Source organism: Pleurodeles waltl, chromosome 4_2 (assembly GCF_031143425.1).
Source record: "Pleurodeles waltl isolate 20211129_DDA chromosome 4_2, aPleWal1.hap1.20221129, whole genome shotgun sequence".
Lineage (NCBI taxonomy): Eukaryota > Metazoa > Chordata > Amphibia > Caudata > Salamandridae > Pleurodeles > Pleurodeles waltl.
In genome coordinates this window covers 447,306,706-447,323,648 of record NC_090443.1, presented here as the reverse complement: position 1 = coordinate 447,323,648, position 16,943 = coordinate 447,306,706, and the positions used below count along the sequence as shown (strand labels likewise).

The following is a 16,943-nucleotide window of genomic DNA, read 5'->3' as shown; positions in this document are numbered from 1 at the left end:
AAAAATGCGTAACAAGAACTGCAACGTAAGGAGTAAATCCTGTAGTTGCTTGTACTCCGTCGCGAAGGAGTGACGTAATACGTTCTGCTACTATTTGCTATTTCCGACAAGGATGTAGCTTTCCGAGATTGCCATCGGATTGGCTGTGATGGAAAGTCTGTCTTCTGTTTCCATGGACGCGTTTCAGCTAAATTTGGAGAAATTTGAAATGGAACGGAATATGGCCGAGCTGGGATAATTGGCAGCGGGCTCTAGACCCTGCAGGTATTCGTGAACGTGACTTGAGGCGGAATAGAGATATAGGTTAAGAAAGAAGGTCCGATTTCACCCCCACCTCTTGTCGCGGTTTGATGACGTAGGAATGCGCGCCTTCACATGTCAGAAAATTATTTACTACTGGTAAAGTGAGATGACAACGACGGTCGAGTGTTGTAAATATGGATGCTATCCAGTGATCCGATATGAAGAGGGTCACTTTTAGCACGTTTTTAATTTTTACCCAACGATGCTGAGTGTTCGTTCTGGTCATGTATTTTCACTTTTTACCTATATATGTCTACGCATTCCTGTATCGTGGGGTGGAATAGATAGAGTGGATTAAACTGGAGTGGGGTGGATTGGAGTGTAGTGTGGTGGACAGGATTGGATTGCAGTGGGGGGAGTGGATTGGAGTAGAGTGGGTGGATTGGATTGGTATGGGGTGGATTGAATTGAGGGGGGATGTGAATTGGATTAGTATCTTGGACTGGTTTGACATGATTGGGGTGCGGTGGATTCAGTGTGGGTGAGGTGGATTGTGATGTGGATATTTTCATGGAGTGTGGTGGTTTTCTTGGATTGCAGTAGATTTGATTGGGGGTAGATTGGAGCATTGTGGATGGAAGTAGTGTGTGGATTGGAGTGGGTGGATTAGGATGGTTTGGAGTTGGGTTGATTAAGGTGGGTTGGATTGGACTGGATTAGGGTGGAGTAAGGTGGATTGGATTGGCGTGGGATGGCTTGGGTGGGTGGATTGGGTTGCTGTGGGGTCGAGCGAATTGGAGTGGGCCGAGTTGTAATAGAATGGGTTGGATTGGACTGGACTGGGGTGGACCGGGGAGGCATGGATAGTGATGGATTGGGATGGGGTCGATTGGATTGTGAAAGACTTTTGGATTGAATTAGGGGAGGCTGGTTTAAGGCAGATTGTTTTGGATTGGAGTGGGACATATTGGTTTGGATTGTAGAGGGGCAGATTGGAGCGGGGCAGATTTTTTCGATTGGAGTGCAGCAGATTGTTTTGGATTGAACAGGGGCAGATTGTTGTTGATTGGAGTGGGCCAGATTGGAGTGGAATAGATTGTTTTGAATTGGAGTGGGGCAGATTGCGTTGGCTTGGAATAGGGTGATTGTGGTGGATTAGAATGGGGTGGATTGGGGTGTTGTACGGTGGATAGGATTACGGTGAGGTAGATTGGATTAGAGTGGTGTGGGTTGTGGTGCATTGGAGTGGGATGGAGTAGGGTGGATTAGATTATGGAGAGGTGTATTGGAGGGAGGCAAACTGTTTTTGATTGGAGTGGGGCAGATTGGAGTTGGGTTGAAAGTTTTGCATAAAAGTGGGGCTGGTTGAAGTGGGGCAAATTGTTTTGGATTGGGGTGGGACAGACTTGAGTGGGCAGATTGTTTTAGATTCGAGTGGGCAGATTGTTTTAGATTCGAGTGGGGCAGATTGTTTTAGATTAGAGTGGGGCAGATTGTTTTAGATTCGAGTGGGGCAGATTGTTTTAGATTCGAGTGGGGCAGATTGTTTTAGATTCGAGTGGGGCAGATTGTTTTAGATTCGAGTGGGGCAGATTGTTTTAGATTCGAGTGGGGCAGATTGGTTTGGATTGGGGATGGCAGATTGGATTGAGGCTGAATGCCTTGGATTTGAGAGGGGCAGACCGGAGTGGTGCAGATTGTTTTTGCGTGGAGTGCGGCAGGTTGTCTTGTTTTGGCGTGGCATGTGGCAGATTTGATTTGGATTGAAGTTGTGCAGATTGGCGTTTATTGGATTGGGTTGAGTGGTTTGGATTAGGCTGGGGTGGCATAGGGTGGATATTTAGAACAAGATAATTGTCATCTTCTGAGAACAGCCGCTACAAGCAAATACAATATAAACCATGAGTGCAAAGTGAGAAAAGAAGACATGGGGAACCAAAGGGAAACAGTTAACTATAGAAAATAAAATGTTACAGTTTTGTTTGTCCGGCTGGGCACATTTTTGCCAGTCATGTGCCTTCTGTTTGAAGGGCAGTAGAAGTTAAAAAGAACAAAATAGTACCTCAATTGCACCAGGACCAGCAGACGGGCACTGATTAAGTTGAATCGATCAGTGCTTGGTCTCTTCACGGACAGGATTGGAAATTATGACGTCCGCAGTGATCAATTACGAGGCTGTAAAGCAGATTGCCAGGCAAGCCAGCAAGTGGAAAGCAACAGGCAGGCACCAAGGCCTTTCCTGCTTACAAGCAAAAATAATTCGCTAGCACAGCCTATCTCGGGCTACACCCTAAAAATTGATATAACTAAACAAACAATTTTCTAGCTTTGCAAAATAATTACCCTTTTTGCAGTTTGCTATAAAAAGAAGTTAGCCCAAGGGCATTGCAGTGCTTTGCATGCACAACAAATTACATTACACAAGGTATGATTATTTTATATTAATTTGTAGACACAGGGAGAGTAGGTGGTTTTCCCAGACTCACAGGATGGTAAGCCCTTGCTAGGATTCGAGTCTGTGTCTCAAGTTCCAGAGTGGTTCCCAATTTCCAGAGTTGGCAGTTCTGGCCATTAGGCCACATCTCCTCCCTCACAATGCCATCCCCATTTCTGTCAATTACGCTACAGACTTTTTTTAATTAAAAAATCCTCCTTATTCTACGACGGGGTACTGGCTCAATATTCTCCTGAATATGTCTGTCACTTGATGCTTTTGAAGCTTTCCCCCTGGTATAGGAAGGGACAGGGCAGAAATGCACTAACTGTGATAGAGAGACTAGTTCCACTGCATGGGAGTTCTTGTAACGAGCTACTCGCATATCTGTGCTGGCATAGCATGACTGGGGTCATTCTTCTTTGAACACTCTGATCACCCTAATAAACTGTTTGGTTCTTCGAATTCCTTGTTTAGCTGGAATTAGTTGTGTCAGTCTCTGAGCTGGCAACAAAGTGACTTTTGTCTTGAGTGTGCTGCCTTATTTTCACCTGCCTTTTCGTGTTGACTGACGCACACTTTTCACCTGGCCAGAAATATGTTGTCCTTCGAGGATGAGAAGCTCGGCATTAAGAATGAGGCAAGAGTCTCCACTGCTGTCTCTGTACAATCTACCATCTATTTTCAAGGGCCCATCTCCTTGTGATTAGGCCACATTGGATTCTGCAAAGCCCTTTGTTATATTTTTAACAGAAACATTCCTTGTGCATTATTGTCAACTCTTTTCTTACACTTCCTATTCCAGAGCATGGGTGGCAGTGGCAACATTAGTGGCAAGGGTTCCTTTCAGTCAGTGCTTAGCAACATTGCATGTTGATTGTTCACCAAAGTCTTGTCCAGTTTGTGCCCAGTCATCATATGCTGGCTACCTTTCTTGTTTTTTGCCCGGTGCCCTCTTTGCGTTCTCAAGTGTTTGTGTGTTTCTTGCTTTTTTCTTTCTCACCTGCTTCCACTTATTTTCTGGCCCGAAGTGGTGACATTATCTGCCTTTTGTCTCTTGAGAGAACAGGAGAGATGACTGCACGGCTTTGTTTGAAAAACATTGTGTACTGAAGAGGTTACCTCAACAATGCCTGCATTTTGTAATCCACCATTTTTACTTTTTATATAGCTCTCCTCCGGTGGCCCTGCATCTAATTACTCAAAATACTCTCTTGTTTTGGACCCAATTCTTGAAGTCTAGTCTGATATTGTTTGTTTCAGTCACAGGCATAGAGGATAACTCGGAAGCAAAAGTTAGCAGCAGGGCCTCCCTATTTTTTTGGTTTGCTTGTTACTTGGCATCTGAAAAGGAAATACTTGTAGAAATGGGGGCATATGTGCATTTTTCCTCTTTGTTTACTGAAAGTCAAAGAGCGTGGTTACTTACCATCCGTTCTGCTTACCATTTTTCATAATTCAAAAGCCACAATGCTTTGGGAATATACATTTTAGGTTCAGGTTCAACTGCATGATTATATGTTAAAAATAATTTGTCAAACTCCAGCTGATTTTTGTTTCCAGTTTTCCTCATGCTACTTGGGACACCAAGCCATTGATTGCAGAAGAGTACATGTGTTATGTCATCAGACACGCATGCTGGTGTGTGCTAAACAAAAAATCATCTAAGGATCGCTAGGTGACCCAACCCTACAAGCTGTGGCCGATCTTTGACACTGAAAAATGGAGAGACCTGGAACGCATACCACATTTGCAACCAATAAATAATCTCAAGGCTTTTCCACATGTCCATAATGAGCTGGTGGGGTATCACAGTGGACTTCGACTGCAAGGAATCCCCTTGGTCGTTCCATGCTCCCTTCCAAACAAAGTTGCGGAATGGTTGAAGTGGGTCCACAGGGGCATAGCGATCGTTAAGCGAATGCTGGCCCAAACGTATATTTCTAGTTTCTTGATGAACTTGAGGAGAAGACAGTGAGAAGTGTCATGTCTGTCAGACTATGGAGAAACACAGTACTCCTGCAAACCTCTACACTACTGAAAGGTGTCTGGAAAGAAACTAAAATTAACTTTTTGGGATTTATTTCCACACAACAGCACCTGCTATTTATAATAAATGTGTATTTTCTTATCATGATGTAATGGCTGTGTCAAACTTTGCAATAGAAGTAATCATACATGTGCCGAATAAAGTATTTATACTTCTAAATCTTGTCCACAAACAAGTCCCACAGTGGTCCCCCATTTTGAGGGAAGAATTCAAAAATGTTCTTGCATGTTTAAGCTGCATCCATCAGAAAGTAACTTAATTGCAGCCGCAGGTCAATGATATTTTGGAGTGCTCCCTAGTAATACTAATGGAATCACTCCAGGTCATCAAGATTACACCCTACCTTTCTAAGACTCAGTCGAACAGTATGTGACAGCAGTGACAACCCACTGTAGTGTGATGCCTAAGTAGTGTACCAGTGTAGGGGTATAGCATGCAGATAGTCCAGTTGACCCTTATTGGTTTACAGGCCTTACATTAATAATCCCAAATGCTCTTTTTGGAGTAGTGTGGATGAGGAGTTTGGGCTTATCAGAGGCGATAGAGTCCATAAATGAGACACACACTCAAGAAGAAACGTGACCAGTTTAGAAAAATAACATAGATTTGTATATTGATTTAGACATCAAGATCAGGTAAGTACTTTGAGGCTAGCAATATTTAAAACTACAGTAAATACAGCTGTCAGATTTGAGGCATGAGCCTCAAACGCCTGCAATATTATCCTATGGGGAAATAGTACACTGCACAGGGTCACTTGCAAACGACTTACAGGTTTGATAATCTGCACCTAAGGTAAGTAGGGGCCAGGATCTTTAAATCCACCAGCGATTTCAGGTTAGCTTCCCTGGTGTGCCTGGTTGCAGAGGTGCTGATCACAAGGGTAGCCTCATTCACTACAGCTCAAGTCAATAGGGAAAATCTGTAACAGAAAAGGGCTGCAAGTGGGGCCTGGGTGACCAGTCCGGCTGAACCCAAAAGGGGACTCGGCTCTTCAGGGTCTCTGGAGCAAGGGTCACCGTTTGCAGGCTCAAACCCAGGCTGTGGGGCTCGGGTGCAGAAGTGTTTTGTCCAGAGGGTCACCTGCGTTGGAGGCTTGCACTTTTTAGATCAACTTAGAGATGGGGACAAAACCGGACAACCGGGGCACTTTCGATGATGGCCTCAGTGATGCTGACATCCCCGTTAGTAGGTCTATCGTGGCTATGTTGGTGTCCGGGCTGAACACTTAAGCCTTGGTAGCGGCACAAGCTCGGGTACCAGGGTATTCGTGCCGGGTGGCACCTGGAGGTCATGGTGCTCCAAACTTGGTAGGGAGATGGATATGACCTCCTAGAGTGACAAAGTCCTCTTTTTAGAATGCTGCTCCCTTAGTGAGCCCAATGGACAGTAACTTGGCGGACCCCGCCAGATGCTTGTCGGTATCTGCGGCTGCATGGGGATGGCTCCTCCTCCCCAGGGAGACGCTAACTGGTCGTCAAAGCACTGAGCAGTCCTCCAAGGCTCTAGGCAGATGCACAGCTTTTGGGTGAGGGGGGACTCCGCAGTTATTGAGGTTCCAGCAGTTAGGCAGGGTTTTGCACCAAGTTTGTGGTCCGTCCTAAGTTCTCACAGTGACTGCTCTTCTTTTGTCCTCTTCAGTTCCCAGGAAGTTGAATCTGAATCTCTAGTGTCAAAGCGTTACCTAAATACAGAATTTAGGGTGTAGAGTAGTAGTCAGCGGGGTACTTACGCCTGGGTGACTACACTCCCTATATGACAACTTCCTGTGGGGAGTGAACATAACACTGTCCCAGAAGTCCTAGTTCCGCCAAAAATAAGATGGTAGAACCCGTTTTTCATGGCGCACATATGGGAGCCCACCTTAGGAGTGTGACTGGTCTGGTGGTGCAACATCCCTGTTGCATAGCTAATTTCCAATCTGTTTTGGTGCCAAAGTGGCCTCAGGGCAAGATGTGGCATTCCCTAGGTCTGTAGGAAGACAGGGTCACATATTAAAGGCAGCAGAGACTTTGAAGCCCCCTGGCCTTGGTATGCTGGTTTACTAGCCGTCCTGCTGGAGAAGGTGATAACACCTTCCCCCAGACCATACATTGTTTCTCAGGGATCGAAAAATCATACAATTTTTACTTGACCTGCAGGTCGAGTAACTTAAATAAACTACTCGACCTAACTAATGTACTTGACCCGTAAATGGGTCTCAAATTGTGTGATCCTAGGCAAATAGTTTACAGAGTCACCTTTTTCTTAATTCTCACATATGATTGCACCTGCACATATGTGAGCTCAGCATTTCTACAGAACAAAAAACCTATTTTGTTTGATTAAGTAGACTAAAGTTTGCTGCATGCATCACAAGAATCTAGCCCACATACCCATGAGGTCGATCCTACATAACGTAGGACTTATTTTAGTTACTAACAACGTTGCCATCAGGGCAGGAGTGTTTCTCAGTTTGTTTAAACACTCAATTTTAATAAATATATTACTAAACTATGATGTGGTAGCATATTGTCATCTGCACACAGTAAGGAAGGTCCAAAAACCTCTCCAGTAACTTGCAGCTTTACTAATAAAACTATATAGTGTATTAACAGTCTGTGAAAATTGGGTTTTAGAAAACATATCCTTTGCACATCAACACAAAGTATTCTGAATTGTTTTCCCCCTATTAAAATATTTTTCATCACACAGAAATATAAAAAAGGGCTTTCACAACTACTGAAATATATTTTAAAATGTTTGCACTGTTGATTTAGTCATTTAAATGGTGTGTGTTAGGAAAAACCTGACACCCCATATCCTTTTATTTTACATTCTAAGCAGCAGGTCACACAGTACACCTTACAAAGTCCTGGAACTCTGCAGGCAGAAGGAAATTTAATTGTAAGAAAAACTGACTTTTGACCTCTGTCCATAAACACAAAGCTAATGTGACATAAGAACAAGATTTAATGGCATCTTTTATTGCCCCTCTACTTTTCAACTGAACAGATCAGTGTAAACTCGCCAGAAGGGATGAGTAAGTATTAAAAATAGCTCGACCTGGTCAAATAAGACTCACCAATGCGAGTGGTCGAGTGGATTTTTCAAGCCCTGTTTCTGCCTCCTGAGAGCGCAGGCTCTCACCAACAGGGGATCAGAAACTTGTCTGTTGTGGCAGACTGGTCGGTCCCAGTAAGCCATCATTCTAAATGATTAGTAGGTTTCAGCAGGCATCCGGATGCATGTCATAATAAATCCTATACTGGCATCAGTATGGGTTTAGTAAGATGAGGTGTTTGATACCAAACACCCTACGTTTCAGTAAAGCCATTATGGAGCTTGATAACTCGTAATGACCAGTGCCCAGTCAGTACCTCAAGATGACTTACCTGGTCATTTGCAATATCTAGTAATAGAACTAAGCATCACAAGGGCGAATCTGCTTGCGCAGATATGCCCTCACTTGTATTATAATGCACCCTGCAAGTGTATTTGGGCATTGCACACAGGGTGTGTACAATGTTGTGTTCTCAAAATGGTTTGCATCATTTCACACATTCTGCAATGGCAGTCTGCATGTGATCTGTATGGGGCACTTAGGGTGGCGTAATACATACTGCAGCCCTTAGGGCCCTTATTTAGTACCCATGTCGTGGGTCCCTGGGGTACCATTTACTAGGGACTTACATGTGGTGCTAAAGTGTGTGCCAGTCATACAGAATTGGGTATTTCGTTTTTAGGGGAAAGAACACTGGCACAGGAGCTTGGTTGGCAGGCTTCAGTGCACTGTCAGAGTCGAAAACCGGCATCCAGTAGTTCTAATGGGGGCAAAAAGTGGGGAGATATCTGCAAAGAGAAGTCCTGTTTCATACACCTACATCGTATAAATGATGCCTCATCATCAGTACACATATTCAGGCAACTAAACAGAAGCAAGATAACTGACTTCACAGAGGAGCCATTTCACAGCTACATTTGAAAGCATGACCTCATGATTCAGCCAGAAAGCAAAAAATGTAAGATTGTGTGCCAGCAAGGTATGGTGAGCCCAGCCTTTTTGTCGTTGCCAAGGAGAGGCATTTGAAAGGGTGACTTAAGCTTTCTGTAGCTGGTCACAGACATCAAGGCATCTATTGTCACTGCATGGTGAGACAGCATCATCATGACATACAGCTGCTTATGTTTTTTTTTGTAGTGTTCAACGTTATCCGTGTGAGTTGTATACAACAGGAATCCTCCGATCCTGGAGTTAACTCTTAAGAATAATATGCAGCCAACATGGACAATCTCGGTGATAGAGAAACTGAGCCAGCTGGTTGAATGCTGAAATGAGAATCAAAATTACATCTCTCTGATGACATGAATTCCCACTGTACTATTACTACTTGTTCTTCCTCTTCTCTTCCTTCCTCTTTATAGGAAGTTACCATCTTTTGCCCCTCCTTCCCCCTTGCCATGTCTGGTTTGCTGCCTTTAGAACTTTGCACTTTACCCCTGCTAAGTAGTACTATGGTTCCTATGCTCCCTTTAATCATGGTCTATTTGACATACCCTTAATTGGTATATTCAGCTTGGCTGTAAGCCTCTAATATACGGTGGAAAATGTACCCAGGGCCTAGAAAGTAATTATACTAGTGGACTGCAGCACCTGTTGTGATATTGACTACAGTAGCAGTGCAAACGTGCCTTCGGGCCCCCCGTTGTTGCCTAACAGTGCAAAACATGAATTTCAACCTGTCAAAATAAAGCTTTTTACAGGTAAAAAACTTCATTTGAAATATTAAGTCCTCACCCCTATGTAGACAGGGTACATGGTGTTTTAAAGTTGGACTTGTAGAAATTTAAAGTTAACATTTCCTTACAGTGACTAGCACCCAAAAGATATTTTCACATTAGAAAGGGGGGGCTGGCCTGCCATAGAAAAATAATGGGAAGCAACCATAAATGCTAATATTGTATTTCGGTAAAGGGACCAGCTAGAAAAATATTTCAACCACTAATTCTAATAGTTATTTAAAGTCCAGTTCAATGGTGAAGTTGAATTTCTGATAAATATTAAGGAAAAGTAGAAAGTAGCTTTTCAAAACTTACCCTTTACCTGCCTGAACTGTCAGAAGGCTATTTAGCTTAATTCTCTCCCAACTTTCAGCCTGTGCTCAGCTTTGAATAAGTGTGAAAAAAAATATGTGAAATGCCTCCCAGGAGCAAGCAATAGGTTGACCTGAATGTGCGGAGATGACTGCTTTGAACTCCACAGAATGTGCAGCGTGGAAGCTGTAGGCATCCTTTTGACAGCACAGTGTCAAATCTTGCTTGACAGGTCTGTTGAGCTACAAATAGTACTTGGGGTGGCCTTGAAGGAGAGAGAACAGGATTCTAAAACATTTCTTGTATAGTCACTGTTTGGTTCTGGAAGATCTTGCATTTGCCCTACCAGACTTCTGTCTCTGGGTTTGTTGTGCAACAGTGCCTTCCTGTTAGTGTTAGATGTGCAAGGACATTAGAATGACCATAGTGCTTGACATTTTGGGCCTGCTTGCACTAAGGCAAACCAGAACTACTGAAAAAGTAGTTTGGGTTGGCCCTGGGTACTTTTACCCCACTGATTAGGGTATGCACATGAGTCCCACCACACCCTTAGCAGATTCCAGACATAAATTTGGCACCTCTAGGCACCCACTGCAGAAAATCTTCTGGACATGATGATCACAGGTGGACTGGACCTGCTGTCTGTGCCCTGAGAGGAGCCTGATGAACTTGACCTTCTCCCTCTCATAACTAGGACAAAAAAGGGGACTCCAAGGGTCAGATGGCTGACCTCCTGTGTGGCTATATAGCAACAACAAGCTCCAAGAGGCATTTTCCTGAAAGGACCCAGATGACTAGTGGCAATTGGACCTGGACTTGACCCTACTGTTGGCCTCCATCTGACATCCTGTGAGTCTCTAAGTGCCTCCCCTGAGGTCCTGGGGGGCTTTAGAAGTGTACTGTTGTGATGGATAGGGACCTAAAAGACTAAGTACCAGATTTATAATATTTGGGCCAGAGTAAATTACTTCATCACTCTTTCGGATATACTGTCCACCTGATTTAGAAAATGACTGCTAAGCAGGCGGTCATTAAAGCATTGCAGGAACGGCTGTCACAGCAGTTCCTGTCAATACTTTTTGTAGTTTGTTGCATGGCTCCGTCAACAGGACGGAGTCCTGCACCAAAATGTTTACTTTTTTTATTTTCTAAAAGAAAATTCCAAAGCTGAATAAATAAAGAAAATGCTTCCTTCTCCATTTGAAAATAAAGAAAATGCTTCCTTTGCCAATGGGGTCCTCTCTCATGGAGAGGGGAGCATTTAGCAGTTTACTATCAGTGTTTCCGTGGCAGTGACAGGCAGCAAAAACTGCCGTCTTATTCGGCCCATCTAAATTTGGTGGATAAAATTAGATTTGACGGCCCTTGCTCTACAGGACTGTCAGAGGGGTTTAATTAGGGCAGAGACAAGACTCCACTGTGGTTAAACCAAATATGAACCCGCTTCTAAATGTGGCAGGTGGATTATTATGTTGGCTTCCTGTCAAATACATATTGAGCCTTAAGTCAGAGGGTAAAACATTTGACTAGGACAAACATGGTTGGTGTATTTGCCAGCCTCAAATTGCCTGGATTTCTGGTCTACCGCAACCACTGTCTATCATTGGTGCTATTTCTACTCATAGCTTAAACAATTCATATCTCCGGTTTCCTTATTGGATTTTTGTTATTTTGGTGTCAGTTTGTTTATAAAATTTTACTCAATTTGTTTGGTTTGTGGTGTTTTATTGTTTTGTATTTCGACTTTATCACTGCATTGGTATTGAATACCTTCTTTTCACAATGCCCTAGATAAGCCTGTCTGCTCTGTGCCATAGCTACCAGGGGGTTGAGCTCAGATTAGTTTAGTGACTTGAAGGGTTCACTTTGTGGGAAGCAGCATTCCGCCTGACATGGCTACCCCAAATGCTACTCTGAAATACAATCTTGGTCGGCCTGCCCTAGTGTTTTCACAAGACAGTACCCCTTTTATGCTGCCAGTTATTCTGCCCCATGCTCTGTAGTTCCTTGTTGCAGGTCTCTGTGTTGAGTATGTCAAGTCTCATAAATAATTTAGTAATGTCTATATTAGTACTTCTGTTCCTCCAAGAAGTGTTGATTCACAGCGAATCAAAGTAGTCTCAAAAACTCCACAACGAAGAATTACCCCAAAGGCGCTCACTTGGTCTTTTCAAAGTATTAGATTGTTTTATTTGGTCAACATCACAGTAGTCATGTAACTAGCAAATATTAGTATAAATCATCAGTACATTATTATTCTCACTGCACATAAATTACATACAGAACAATTTACAGGCCAAATCAATAGAACATAGTCAAATGAATATACTGAGGATTAGAGTGCACTGCACGACAACACCAAAGTGAGTTACTTGCCAATAAATATAAATCTTCTGATAGGATTATGAACAATCTATGTATGCAGAACAAAAATATTATTAATACATAACGTTCTGTCAGCAACAAGAAGCAACGTCAATATTGTTACGTGAAAATGAAATCATTCCCAGTGCTTTCTGTCCTGACACTTGTTCTTTCTAAAATATAAATATACCACAGTATGACTTTCTGTCAGGCATTTATTCCTTTCATGTAAAATTCTCCAAAATAGAAAATAACTTCAAAATATAGTTTGTGAATCCATTTTTTTTGCGCAACATTTTTCCATTTTCTTCTGGATGCAAAGGAAGCACAATTAAAATATAACAATATGGAAACTTTTGCACTTCTTCCAAAATGCTCTGCGGACTTCGACCTTGTAATGTTACTTCTATTAGCCAGGGAAAGATACACCAGAACCACAACAGGCAATTTCACATAGTTCTTATTCCTTTTCTATTCTACAGCGACAGAAATATATGCATGTTTAAGGCCTGCTATTTTAGCAAAAACAAAATGATGTCCTATACATTTCTAATTTGTTAGTAAGATTTCTAAATCCCTCTCTCTGCTAATTGGACATTATTACACCATCACAATTTCACCATATCTTATCTGTCCTTTCTAAACTCTTTCGGATTTAACTTTGAATATATCCCATTCTTCAGCTTTGCTCTGACCCAGTTCAGTTTCTTTTTTGACTCTTCTTGCCTCTGAACTTCCTTTTCAAACGTGTTAAAATGTAACTCCACCAAATTTAAACGTCAGATAAACACTTAATACAACTATCAGTACTGCACCTAGTGAGATAACAATTGCTTCTAACACCCATTTACCCCAACTAGATAATCCGGATTCAACACACCATTAAGCAAAACTAGAACTCTAATCTCCTAGATTCCTCCCCACCTCAACAAATGCTATGTTGCAGACGATATACCTTAATAGGTAGCGGCCGCAGGTTGATTATATGGCATTATAAATCCCTACTGGAACACACAGGTATGTCCCTGCATCTCCTCAGGGACAAATGGGGAAACAGTAGGGTGAAGCTTTAATAATAAGGAATGCCATGGTGCCTTAGCGTTCCCTCATAAGGTGTCTCACAACATCCAGTTTAAATACATACAGTTCAGTATACTATATGCTCTAGATGACAAAGTGAAATTTCACCTTAATGCGTGGGAGTGTCCCAAGATACAAACTAACTAGGCCACTGTACTGATTAACGTGACCGGCACAACTGGATGGAAAAACCTGCAGAATGTTGAGATTTGTGATCCCTAGGCCCAAAACCGCACTGGTGGGTAGGAAATGTATTGACCTAATCCTTTTCAGACAAAACATTACTATAAATAGAAGTCACCCCTATGTTTGCAGCCTGGAGGACAGAAGAATTTTGAGCTGCATTTGAAAGAGTTTTTTTACCGTGAAGGTTGCTCAAGGTACCCATATTAGATGGTTGGAAGAGATTAGTCAGAGAGTGCAAAGAAGCCGAGATGAAGATAGACGCCCTTGGACACATTGAAACCAATAAACAACAATGTACATTGGGTAGTAATGGTTTCTTTGCTGGTTGAAATGCATCTTCCTAGTCCGACAGCCATGTTTGACCTAAAACACAATGCAACACTCAATAAGCATGAGAATAGTAAATGGCCAGATAGTAGGGGTCTCCCTACTCTATGCTCTCCTGACAATTTAGGTATATTAACAGGCCCAGGGACAAATGAAATTACATTATGTTAAGCTGAAGTACACCAAAGGCAATAGAATAGTAGCTCCTGGGTTGCTAAGTTGTGGGAGGAGTTATACTTCATTAATTGTGGCTACAAGTGCACGCATTAACATTTGGGATTGATAAAGGTTATTTTAATAGAATTGATATGCTGAGACAAATGGAGAGGTTAAACTAAAATGTACGATTACTATGCATCACCTGCATGAACTAGTGGTAACACGCGTGTGGTCGGGCATTTTACTTCCGATTCTGTATTTGTATGGATTTGAATGGTACAATACTCTTTTTAAAATCATCTGTAATACTGAGAAGGGATGCAGATGACATACCTAGTCAGTGGCATTCCATGCCTACGGATCAACTCTGAGAAATAATTTGCAACTGTCCATGCATCACACATCTTTGTTGGAGATGCCTCAACCCTCAAACATGTGCACCACTTCTGAGATGTATTTTAGATTATTACCTGTTGGCATTTCCACAAAATGGACCTGCAGTCCTGTGAAAGGACCACGTGCTTTTTTCGGATGACTTATGAGTACAAAAGTTATCTTTCCAACGTTTTTTCTGAAACTGTACACCTCTGACAATTTCTTTCTGCACTTTTCCTAAAAGGAGGATTGAACCAGTAGCAATAAAATGTATTAATCATCCCATTTGTTTCCACATGTGTAGGCCCATGAAACAATCTCACCATTTGTAGTAAAAGTAAATTTGGCAAGGTCAACCTTTCATCGTTCATTTTCCAGAAGACATGTCCATGTTTACATCCTGCATTTTCTCACTTTTTCTTTTCCCTATCTGACTACCCTTAGCTTCTCAACTTTTGTATTGACACAAGTAAGAACAGGTGCCAGGTATATAAAGATGGCTCAATATATGGTGCACTAACAAAAAAGTACACCGCCCGGAGAAGCCCAGTGGATCCCCAATTGGCTTGCGGAGGCAAAAGTAGATAGGACTAATGCTCAATTTTTTTGGTGTGGGCGAGCAGTTTGGCTTATCTGAGGTTCGTTCTAACCATTTGTTATTCTCACAGTGGCAATAAATGAGGCACACACTCAAAGAATATATCCAAGACCAATTTAGAAAAATAACACTTCTTTGTATATATACTTTAAACCCAAGAACCTCTTCATAAGGTGCATACGTTTTTAAGCATAAATACTTTTTAGTTTAAAAAATTGACTGCAATTTCAGAAATCTTCATTGTTAACCTATGGTAGAAAAACAGCAAACAAGTACTTGTTGACGACTCATGGGACCAATCTTGTAGACCCAAGGTAAGTACAGGGCAAGGGTCAGGGCCACACCAACAGGTCACTCCGGGCAGAACGGGGGCAGCTAGGTGCAGTGTGCATCAGGTGCCCAATGTATTGCATTGAGGATTGGTCTCCGTGGATTTAGGCTCTGGCTGGGGGGGCCAGTCAGGGACCACAAACAGGTAGGTTACAAACGTGGGGTGCTCAGAGACATAGGTGCACCTTTGGTCCTCTTCTCCAAGTCCCAGGAATGACTGATACAGGGTGTCCTTTGGCATTGGGTTTCCTTGTCCAGGGACACTCCCGGTTGGGGGGGGGTGGGGGGTGGGGGAGGGTCCTGTGGTCTGAGGCTGCAGCTGTCATCGGGGAGTCCAGAAGGGGTGAAACCACAGTGAACTCTAGCGAAGGAGAGCTGGGGGGTGGGTGTCATTGACACCAAGGGTCCACATTAACTTTGGCTGCTGACGGGTGATGTCATTGCAAAGGGGTTGCGTTTCTCTCACCCCAGAGGCTGCAGGAGAGGGGGCCCGCAGTGGCTGCAGGTGACTTCAGGGGGTCCAGGAGGGTTGAAACCACAATGGACTCAGACTTTGGACAGCTGGGGGACTGTTGGCACCAGAGGTCCACTACCACTCGGGTCGGTGATGGCGGGTGCAGTGGTGTCTTGAGGCGTTGGGATTTTTGGGGTTCCTGATGCAGCAGGGTCCGCTCTTTGGAGTTGGTTGGAGAGAATGTCCTCTGCCCACGAGTGACTTTAGTCTTTTTTTGAAGGCAGGCAGTCCTCTGAGATTTCTGGAGGTTCAGCTGCAGGACGAGGCATCTTTTGATGCAGAGTCCTTCGAGGGGTGCAGACAACCCGGCGGGGTTGGTACCATGTCAGCTGCTGTTTCTTCTCCTCTTCTGCACTGCATGTCTTCTTTGTCCTTTTCTTTGCAGGCTGTTGGAATTTGAGTTCTAGGGTTCAGGGGTGCCACCTAAATACTCAATTTGGGGGCGTTGCAGGGAGTGACAGGTGATAGCCAATGGGCTGACCACCTTTAGGGTGACTACACCCTTTCTATGACCACTTCCGTTAGGAAGTGGTCATAACTCTAACCCTAGTGACCTAATTCCTTCCAAACAAAGATTGAGGATTTTTTAAGTCGTGTCCACTTCAGCTCATCCACCTTAGGGGTGGGACTGATTTAAAGTGGGCACACCTCCTAATCTGCCTAATTTTCCCTCCTGTTTTGCTGCCAAAAGTAGGGTCATGACAGGAGGGTTGGTCATCTCAAGATTTGGAGTCGCATTTCAAAGGTGGCCAGGCCTTTGAAGCTTTCCACCTTGGAATGTCTATCCTGCCTGGAGGAGGTGCCAACACCCCCGCCCAGTGCAGGCTTTTGTTTCTAGGCCCCAAGAGTGCTGACTCTCACCTCCGATTGGGGGGTGGTTTCAGAAACTTGGTTAACGTGGCTGAACTGGTCAGGAGCAGTCAGCTAACACACTAGTAGTAGGCTTTCGGTGGGCACCTCTAAGGTGCCACTGTGTGCTTTTATTAGTAAATCTCTCACTGGAATCAGTGAGGGTTTATTAATCTGAGATGTTTGATACTAAACATCTCTAGGTTCAGAGAAGCCATGATGTAGCTGGGAAACCTGTAGTGACCAGTGTCCAACACATATTTAATATGGCTTCCCTGCTCATTTACTGTGTCTAAAAATAGACAGGTAGCAGGGGCATATCTGCTCATGCATATATGCCCTTACATGTGTCCTGAGGCAC

At 43.3% G+C, this 16,943-nt stretch overlaps 1 protein-coding gene across 16 annotated transcripts in view; it reads left to right on the top strand.

Moving 5' to 3' along the window:
• The window catches only part of DSN1 (DSN1 component of MIS12 kinetochore complex), a 304,146-nt gene that overhangs the window by 879 nt on the left and 286,324 nt on the right, over positions 1 to 16,943 (top strand). For 3 of the 16 annotated variants that reach the window (XM_069231761.1, XM_069231760.1, XM_069231758.1), the window contains exon 1: positions 124 to 264. The exons of 5 other annotated variants lie outside the window; for them this stretch is intronic. Coding sequence is in view for 3 of the 11 variants with exons in the window: in XM_069231751.1 (XP_069087852.1) it covers positions 506 to 508 (3 nt within the window). In the remaining 8 variants the exon portion in view is untranslated. Of the gene's footprint in view, positions 1 to 118; positions 265 to 302; positions 509 to 16,943 lie in introns of those variants that run through there. 8 more of the 16 variants (XM_069231765.1, XM_069231755.1, XM_069231759.1 and 5 more) reach the window with 8 other exon arrangements.